General features: G+C 36.9%; 1 protein-coding gene across 1 annotated transcript in view; it reads left to right on the top strand.

Moving 5' to 3' along the window:
- Positions 1-9,983, top strand: part of LOC309553891 (zinc metalloproteinase-disintegrin-like VLAIP-B) — a gene marked incomplete at its 5' end in the record, with an annotated part of 102,884 nt that overhangs the window by 75,350 nt on the left and 17,551 nt on the right. Inside the window, 4 exon segments of the mRNA XM_082255377.1 lie at positions 2,781-2,976; positions 4,914-5,016; positions 7,588-7,732; positions 9,180-9,260. Coding sequence (XP_082111503.1) covers positions 2,781-2,976; positions 4,914-5,016; positions 7,588-7,732; positions 9,180-9,260 — 525 coding nt within the window.

Here is a 9,983-nt window from a genome sequence, read left to right as displayed (position 1 = left end):
CCACAGGGGTCACAGACACCTGACAGGTTGGTGAGATATCACACCACCCAAAAGAAGAAAAAAAAGCTTTCAGTAGATTTCTGCTTTCATACTTGTATGGTTATTGGGCTTGGTTGTACTGTATATCACAAAATGAAGCAGTTGCACACCATACCTATATTACATGGAATTACTTCCTAATTTGCATCTGATTCATTATTTTCATGTATGTTTTTTTTGTTGTTGTTGTTGTTGTTTTTACATGTTAACGAGCAAAAGTGTACCTGTTTGTTGAAGGAGGTGTAACTGCAGTGGCAGAGAGCACTGCAATGTGCATTGGTGGGTGTAGTGGCAGCAAGCGCATTGGCAAGTGAAGTGGGGGCATTTAGGAGAGATGGCAAGAGCAGGTCAGGAGGGCAGGGGTCACGCACAGCGGTGAGAGTGGGAGTAGGTGCACAGGTGTGGTAATGCTACCAAGCATGTGTAACAGCGATACAATGTCAATAACTTCCTGCCGCTACTGCACATGTGTTTAAGTAGAGGAAGATGATCCGCAACTCCATACATGCTCTTTAAAGACAAATAAGGTACAGCTGATGTTAATGGCTTTCAGCCATTATGGTCTTGTTCAGGGCTTGGTGAACAAGGCCATCATGGCTATAATGCATTAACATCTGCTGCACTTTATCTTTTATGGAGTATTAATAAATTTGGAGATATTTAAGAGCATGTTTGAATTTGCAGATCATCTTCTTCTACTAATCGTGTTGGCAGCTGTGCGACTGCTTATCCTGCACCCGACAGCTCAGGAGGATTTCGGATAATTTGGGAAAGTGGCATTTTTTTTTTTTTTTTTTTTTACGTGCTGGGTATTTGGCAGCATTTTAGGTTATGTCAAAGACTCTACATTAGCCCCTATGTAGACATGGCATTTACTGACTATGTTGCTGACCTCCTCCAACAGACTTGGCAGATTCCGGCATTCAGCTGCCAATCTCCTCTAACTTTCAGCTTATTGTGGTTCATACATGTCCCATAATCAAATAAAGGGAGCCGCAAATAGGTTATTAATGATGGGAGACTTTCTATGTTGGCAGCTGATTACTTTTATGTGCTGGGATCACTGAAGATTAGCAGAGATCAGCAGCATGGTCATTGAATTACCCCCATACTTCTAGGGGGGTCAAAATACAAGCTTCCTGTCTGCCCAAAACAATCTGTGGAGTTCCATTGTACACACCATTAACCAGACACTGATAGTCTGCAAGACTGCTATATACCGCTGATGAAAAAAGGTATTTAGCAGTTTATATTTACTAAAATAATTGCATAATTGCATTCCATGTTCTATGTATTATGGGAGACCGGATGTAGTAAATGCAGGTTCCTGGGTTTAGTAACAAGTTAAAATGTGAATATCAAAATATTAGGGCCCCTTTCACACTATGCCATGCCATTAAAGTGTGATACTACATACAGATTAAAGCAGAACTAAACCTGTCTATTTTACAGTTTTCCAAAACATTTGTATTCAAGGCATCATGTGAATTATAGTTGTCAGTTACTTGTACACTCAACAGTCCAGCCATCAAATGGCTGGTGTCCTAACTGATCACATGTGCAGCAAATGCAGATCAAACAGAGGTTAAGGCAGCTTCCAATGCTAAAATAAAAGGTGGGAGGGTTTAGTTCCGCTTTATTGTGTATTGCAGTTATTTCCTCAAGAATAGGCTCCCAATGCATGGCAATAGAAAAAGAAGGGACCTGCTAATTTTTTAATTCAGTACACCACAGGGCAAGGCATATCAGTTGGCACCTACTGTACTGTATGTGTGCATTGGTGTGCCATTCTAAATGAAAGTGCCATGTGTTCAGTAAAATACAATGCTCAGGTCTGAAGGAGGCCTAACGGCTAGCTATACTTTCAAATACCTTTATTCTAACTCCCCCCCAATGTTAACTAAAAACCCCTTACTTACCTTAGATCAATGGACGATGCATTCCAGGAACCTTCAAATTATCATGTGGAGTTCAGTCAGAGAAGCCTCTCTGCTGGGTTACAAGTGGACTGCTTTTGCATTTGTGTCTACGAAGAACCCAGTACCCCTGGGAATCTGCACCTTCAAACTGCATCTCCTTGAAACCCAGCATCTCTACTTCTGCACCTCCCATCACTCCAGATGCTACACCCTAACACTGCACTGTTCTGCCAGCTAGCAATCCTGTAAGTGCATACTCCATCACTGCTCCACCTGTCCCTGCTTCCCCATGTCACCCTTGTCAGGGATGTGCAAGGAGGACAAGAGGCTGTTTTTTTGTTTTTGGACTCTCTATCCACCTTCTCTTTCCTCTGATGACATTGTGCCTCCCCAGTGCCGTCTGTAGGAACCAGTCCAGTATTCTCAGTCCCCTGACCTCTGGGGGGTGCTTTTGCTTTGGAAGCCATTTAACTTGTTGTTGCAGTTCAATAAACCAAGGCCCATATTGAGATTTTTAGGGTGCTATAGGTGCTAAAGCAGCTTCATGAATCAGAATCCAGTTTCTAACTAGAGCTGAGTACTTGCCAAGTTATTTTGAAGTGGGAGACAGGCCAGACAATGGAAAGCTGAATGTTTTATTGTTCTCCTTTGCATATTCAGAAGTAAACGTTTGTGTTTGTGACACATTTGTTCACAAATTATCAAAGGAGGTAATCTTAGTTGTTTTTGTCAACAAATCTATGGCCGGCAGAGCTATAAATAAAATTGCTGTCCTCTCTTTCTAAATCAGACTTTCTTCTGCCATTTCTTGTCTACTTATAGATCAAGAAAGCAGGCACTGTGTGCCGAGCTGTAAAAGATGAGTGTGATCTTGCGGATATGTGTGATGGGAAGAATCCAGAATGTCCATCTGATCGCTTCATCTTTAATGGACATCCCTGCAATGATGGCCAAGGTTTCTGCTACAATGGGAAGTGTCCGAGTTTGGAAGGCCAGTGCATGGACCTATGGGGAGCAGGCAAGTGAAACTTAACATCTTTTTGATCTAGGATATATACTGAGAGAGAAAGTACATATTGTTGGGTGATTTGCAGTTATTTTTAACTGTATGTTGATAACAAATTTTGGCAAATCCAGAGAGATTTTATTTGGAGGAAGTATTTAGTGAACAAAGCTTTTCAATTGATCAGTTAACAGTGATTTACAACTGAGAGCCAGTATTTGTTCTGTTATTATTATGTTATTATTATGTTTGCAGCGATCATCAAATCTTTATCAAATTTACTTGCTATAAGAAAAATTCTTTGGAGTCTGTTTAGAAAATATTATTGTATGAAGGATTCAGGTCCCCATATTTTCTTTGATAGACTAATCAAAATACTGTATCGTCTTCACCATCAATTGGCCAAAATGCAGAATAGTTTTCTGAAATACCGACTTAGAAAATATACTGCAGTTTGGCCACTAGATGAAGCTAACAATATAGGAATTGAACTATTACAAAAATAGAGGGAGAAATCATCTAGGCTGCGTAAATACTTTTGACAATCCAACAAATGTTTTATAAATACAGTGGGGAAAAAAAATATTTGATCCCCTGCAGATTTTGTAAGTTTGCCCACTTACAAAGAAATGAAGGGTCAATAATTTTTTATATCACAGGTGTATTTTAAATGGTGAAAAAATTATGCTTTGGGGCTGTTTCTCTGCTAAAGTTGCAGGCCGACTTTGCCACATTGAGGGGCCAATGGACGGGGCCATGTATTGTAAAATCTTCTTCCCTCAGCCAGAACACTGAAGATGGGTCTTTGATGGGTCTTCCAGCATGACAATGACCCAAAACATACCACCAAGGGAGTGGCTCAAGAAGAAGCACATTAAGGTCTTGGAGTGGCCTACCCAGTCTCCAGACCTTAAAGTGGGAGTAAGCTTCCATGCATGCTTTGTACCTCTAGGTAAGCCTATGATAAGGCTTACTTCTAGGTACCGTACTGTAAAAATATCTTCTAAATGTGCACCGTTTAGGAGATATTTACTGTACATGCTGCCAGCTATGTCACCGGCGCATGCGCTCTCAAGGAACAGCTACCCAGGCTTTTAATTCAGAGTCCTGTGCCCTAAACGACGGCTCCCGCATGCATGCGCGGGAATGATGTCATGGCGGCTCTGGCCACTCACACAGCCAGATCAACAAACCTGGAAGGAAGACCAAATGAAGATGAAAGTCTTGTCAGCGGTGACAGCTTACTGCTGGAAGGCTTAGCTCCAAGTTAAGTTTTACATAATGTGAATACTAGCACGTTATGGCTTTACCTTGCAGGTTCCAAAAAAAAAAAGCACACAACTGTTTATTAATGCTTTAACCCTATTGAAAATTTATGGAGGGAGCTGAAACTTCGAGTTGCCAAGTGAAAGCCAAGAAAACCTTAAGGACTTAGAGAAGATCTGTAAAGAAGAGTGGACCAAAATCCCCCCTGAAATGTGTGCAAACCTGGTAACTACAAGAACGTCTTAGCTCTATGCTTGCCAACAAGGGTTTCTCCACCAAGTACTAAGTCATGTTTTGCTTGTGGATCAAATACTTATTTTACTCGCTGAACTGCAACTTAATTTATGCCATTTGTATCTTGTTTTTTTCCCCCAGATTTTAGGTTGATATTCTGTCTCTATCATTTAAAATACACCTATGATAAAAAATTATAGACCCTTAATTTCCTAGTAAATGGGCAAACTTACAAAATCTGCAGGGGATCAAAAAATGATTTTCCCTATTGTAGACCCCTTTGTGTTGCACAAAGAAAGTAGTAAAAGGAACTATTTTGAATTTGAAAGCTGAAAGTAAAATGAATTATATCAGAACTGAGTTCTTTGAGGTCTGTATCTACAGCTGTTTTTCCATTCTGATTAAAAAAGTTTATAATCAGTCATTGATGATCAGTTTACCTCTTTCCACAGGTGCTTCCGTAGGACAGGACTTTTGCTTTAAATACAATCAGAGAGGCACCAACTATGGATACTGCCAGTACATTGCCAAAAACTATGTCCCATGTGGGGAAAAGTAAGTACTCCATTGCAGCTTTGCCTCATTCATAGCCTGTGAGAAATATGGAGGCTTTCGTGGCTGTCCTGACCTCCTTCTGAAAATGCTAGCTGTCTGGTTGTCTGACTTTCATAGCAACATTGCAGCAAATAAAATCAGAACTTCTGATCTATATAATTTTTCCAGTTAATAACCCAACATTGTGCAGCTAGAGGACCAATTGACAGGACTATTATAAGCCATAGAAGGTTACTAATTTCTTTCAAATTTTCAAATGGTAACCTCTCAACTAAAATTATTTCAATATATTTTGTTACGGAATACATTTTAACACAGAGGAAACAAAGGATTGGGTAAAAGAGGAAAAAGAGATACATATGGGTTAGCCTTGCAGGGCAAAATGGTGTTCATACCAACCAAGATATAACAGTTATACAGTTACATAGGTAATATAAGCTTAAGCGGTGCACATAATATTATATCTGCCCAGGAATAGTATCAGGAGATTGCTTCAGTGTTACTTTTGGAGTACCAAGTCAACCAGCATTGCCAAGCCCTTCAAAGGGCTTAGGTAAGCCAGCCCGGTAGGCTATGAGTTTTTCAAACGAGTATATTGAGTGTATTATAGTTATTACCTCTGACAGGTTGGGTGCTTGATCTCCCCTCCAGTGTTTGGTAGTTGTGAGTCGTGCTGCCAGCAAAATACCAGTAGCCACCTTACAGTGCTCCATAGGGAACTCCTCTATTCCAAGATTTAGGAGCGCTAAGTGAGGCGTAGGATTGGTTAAGAAACCGATAACCCTGGAACTCGCTCTTTTTTTTTTTATGTATTTATTAAAGAAATTTTAACAGTGGACACGCATATATATATTGTATATATATATATATACAACAATCAAAATTGGTGGGGGTTGCAAGGTGTTCCTATTGGACTTCTAAAACTTTGCCACCATCATTCAATTTCCCTGCTGCATGTGTGGCTGCTGCCAATAGTGTATCTCTAATGTGTAATGACTTGCTGACCTACAGTAAAACGGTCTTCTGGTCCCAGTTTGCAGAATGTAATTTAATCTAGCTGACTTTTTTTTCTGCTATTACCAATATAAAACCATAAGTGTGAAAACTGCGGCATGCTGTAATTTCACATCATATACAGTGTCATTGTATCTGTAGTTAGTGGAGGGGGTTGAAAAGCTTTTTAGGTAAACAATGCCTGCAATCCACATTACTCTTAGGACCTTAGGGTTCGATTTATATTGGAGAGTGGATATCCCGATCTCTCTATTATACTTCTGAGGTTATGCACACTGTGGCCTGAATTTTTTGGCCCAATTTTAGATGTGTGGTTCGTTTCCTTTAAATCAAAATCCAGACGGATTCTTTGTTATTCGGAGATTCAGATGTAACCAAATTTTTGTATTACAATAGTAACAAATTAAAATTAATCTAAAATAAGAAAACAAAAATTTCGGACAAAATTGGAATAGTTTTCTAATCATATTCAAATATTTTTTTTAATCGAATTCAAATTTCAGAAGGGAAAATAAAACCGAACAGAATAAAAAAAAAAAAAAAAAAAAGAAAAAATAGAATAGGAAGAAAAGGAAATAGAAAAAAAAATAGAATATGATAGAAAAAAATAGAGTAAAACAGGACAAAATAGAATAGAAAATAAAGGAATAGAATAAAATAACAAAATAGAATAGAATACATTAGAATATAAATAACTTCAGAAATTTGTATTTCTTAAAGAATAAATCTGAGTTCAAATAGAAAAGAATAGAAAAAGAAAAGAATAGAATAGAAAAAAAAACAATAGAATAAAATAGAATATAACCTACTTCTAAAATTCTAATTTGTAATAGAATAAATTCAAACTCGAATAGAATAGAAAAAAATAGAAAAAACAGTAGAATAAAATAGAATATAACCATCTTCTGGATTTCGAATAGAATAAATTCATATTCGAATAGAATAGAACAGCATAGAACAGAACAGAAAAAAAAACTATAGAATAGAAAGAGAATATAAACATCTTACAAAATTTGAATTTTGAACAGAATAAATTTGATCCTGAATGGAGTTTGCATATAACTCAAATTGATTCCAACTTTCTGAATTTGCGTCAAATTGAGTTTAATTCAGAAAATTTAAATCGATTCGTACTCTAAAATACAAAACAAATTCTGAAAACAAATTAAACAAATATATGTAAATAACGTATGAAAACAATTTTTTTTTTTTTTTTCGTTCTGTACATGTCTAGCCCATGTATAAAATGCAAGCTGTGGTGTGAACCCTGTGGCATCCTATGGAGTTCTCTGCCTATTTCAGCACAGAGCTCTGTAATTGGAGGAGAGACAGTCATGTGACATCAATAGTATTTTTTTTTTTTACGCAAGATTGTTCTATGCTCAGGAGAGCAACTGCCATGTTTTTATCTTGGCATGTCACTTTAAATTGTCATATGGGCCTTTAGAGTGTAGCAGAATTCTTTCCTAAAGACAGATATAGATATCCATGTGAACATACTGTATCTGTATACTGTATCCTAAAAAAACATTTTTACATGGTTTATCTTTTTTACAGAGATATAAAGTGTGGAGTGCTGTACTGCTCTGGAGGAAGCGACAATCCCAAAATAAATGCGGCTGTTGCTTCAATTTCCACCTGTAAGGGGGTTTTACAATCTGAGGGAATGGTGAAGAATGGAACAATGTGTGGAGAAGGAATGGTAAGCACAAATAAAACTTAAATAAACATCTATATAAATATTTCTTTGCATATATACTTTTAATATATGACAAAGGAATCATGGGGCACTATGGATTGACTAAAGGAAATTATTAGCTAATAAAAGAAAAATCAGATTTGAGAGAGAGGTGCGTGTGTGTAGAAAGATTTTTATGATACATTATACAAAATCTTAACATCTGTATTAGACATGTGCAGAACAAAAAAATTTGCTTAGTTTCGATTCGTTATTTACATAAATTACTTTTATTTATTTGTTTTCAGAATTTGTTTCAGGTTTTCAAATGGATTCTAATTGTCCAAATTTGGAAAATTCAAATCTATTTGAATTCCATTCAAATTTTGGAAGATGGTTATATTCTTTCTATTCAACTGTCTTTTCTATTTTTTTTATTTTGTTTTATTTTTCAACCCTATTCTATTCAACTGTATTCAAAATTCGAAGATTTCTGAAGATGGTTAATATATCCTTTCTATTCTACTTTTTTTTTTTATTCTATTATTTTTTTCCATTTTATTCTATTCCTTTTCTTGTCAATTATATTCTTTTATTTTCTATTTTAATCTATTTTCTTCTATTCTATTCAAATGTATTATATTTGAATTTTGTAAAATGGTTCTATTCTATGCTATTGTTTTTTTTTTTATTATTATTCTATTCTTTTATTTTCTATTCTGTTTTAATTTTTTCTATTGAACATTTTCGAATTTTGAAAGACTGCAATATTCTTTCTATTTTATTCTAATCTATTTTTTTCTATTATTTTCTATTCTATTCATTTTTTTCTATTCGCACTTAAATTTATTCTGTTTGAAATTAGAATTTCGGAAGATGGTTGTATTCTATTTTATTCCATTCTATTTTTTATTGTATTCTATCCCTTTATTTTCTCTTCTATTTTTCTCTCTCCCTTTTTATTTTATATTCCGTTCTGTTTTACTCTAATATATTATATAATTTTCTATTATATTCTATTCCTTTTATTTTCTGTTCTATTTTATTCTCTTCGTAAATTCAAATTAGATTTGAAAACTATTCAAATTTGAAAACGATTTCAATTCGTAAACGATTCCAATTCTATTCAAAAGCTATTTGCATTTGAATGTGGTACGAAATGTTGTTAAGTTATTTCAGATTTGTTTGAATTCACTCCTATTGTAATTCGGATACATCCGAATAACGAAAAATGTGTCCACATTTTGATACGTAACTAAATGAACCACACGTCTAATCTGTATACAAGTGTGCATCTATCTTCATTGTTTGTTTGTATGCTCTGGGCCTGCAACATCTCTGTCTTTCTCTGGAAAAGAGCTGAGGATTGATCATCTTGAATTACGTGGTGGTAGACTCACTAATCCCAAAACAAGTTCTGAAATACTCCTGTTCCATCCAAATATAATAATTATATCCAACTTTCTTGTAGGTTTGTTACAATGGGAAATGTGTCGGTATAAATAGTGCCTTCCGCTCAACAAACTGTTCTGCCAGCTGCCCGGGACACGGGGTAAGAGCTTACTATGCAGCACCATGGACATGTTGTTTGGTATTGGATATTAAAAGCAAATGTGTTGAGACAATTATAGGCTGCCATTATTGACCCTTCTTTCTGGAAAATGTCATTTACCTGGCTATCATACTCGCATCCATATCATCGATCCCATGGCTTCAAAACATTCTGGGCTATTGATTCAAAAGGCATCTAAAGTTAATTTGTGTTTCTTACTGACTTTCCTGATCTGCATACTTGTTCCAAATTAGTGACTAAAACAACATTAAATCCTAGCTCCGAGAAATTTGAAAATCATCCCTTGCATTGGGGCTGGGCTTAAACTGCTAGGGTTAACTGCTTGTTTAGTCTAGGGTTGAGGAAAAGCACTTTAACCACTAACCGCATACTAACGTATCCCTACGTCGGTAAACTTTGCGGTAGTGTATCGGGATGAGGCATCATCCCGGTACCGTGGTTTAGAGCCGACGGTTGGCTTTCCGTCGGTACCGACCGATGCGGCTCGGGAGCTGCTCGATCATTAACCGCCTTCCGTGGCTTTTACCGGGGCTCCCGTCCCACCGGGAGCCCTGAGCACCCAGCCGGCACGTCTGCCGGCTGGATGGAGTCCCGATCAATGCCGGAAACGGCTTTGATCGGGTCTCCGATGACGTAACCCGGAGGCGGCGTCGATGACGTCACTTCCGGGTTACTGTGCTGCAAAAGGCGGCAAATTTGAAA

This window comes from Pelophylax lessonae, assembly GCF_965119305.1.
Source record: "Pelophylax lessonae genome assembly, chromosome: 4".
In the NCBI taxonomy this organism is placed as follows: domain Eukaryota; kingdom Metazoa; phylum Chordata; class Amphibia; order Anura; family Ranidae; genus Pelophylax; species Pelophylax lessonae.
Note: the sequence above shows the minus strand (reverse complement) of the source record. Positions and strands in the feature narration are given on the sequence as shown.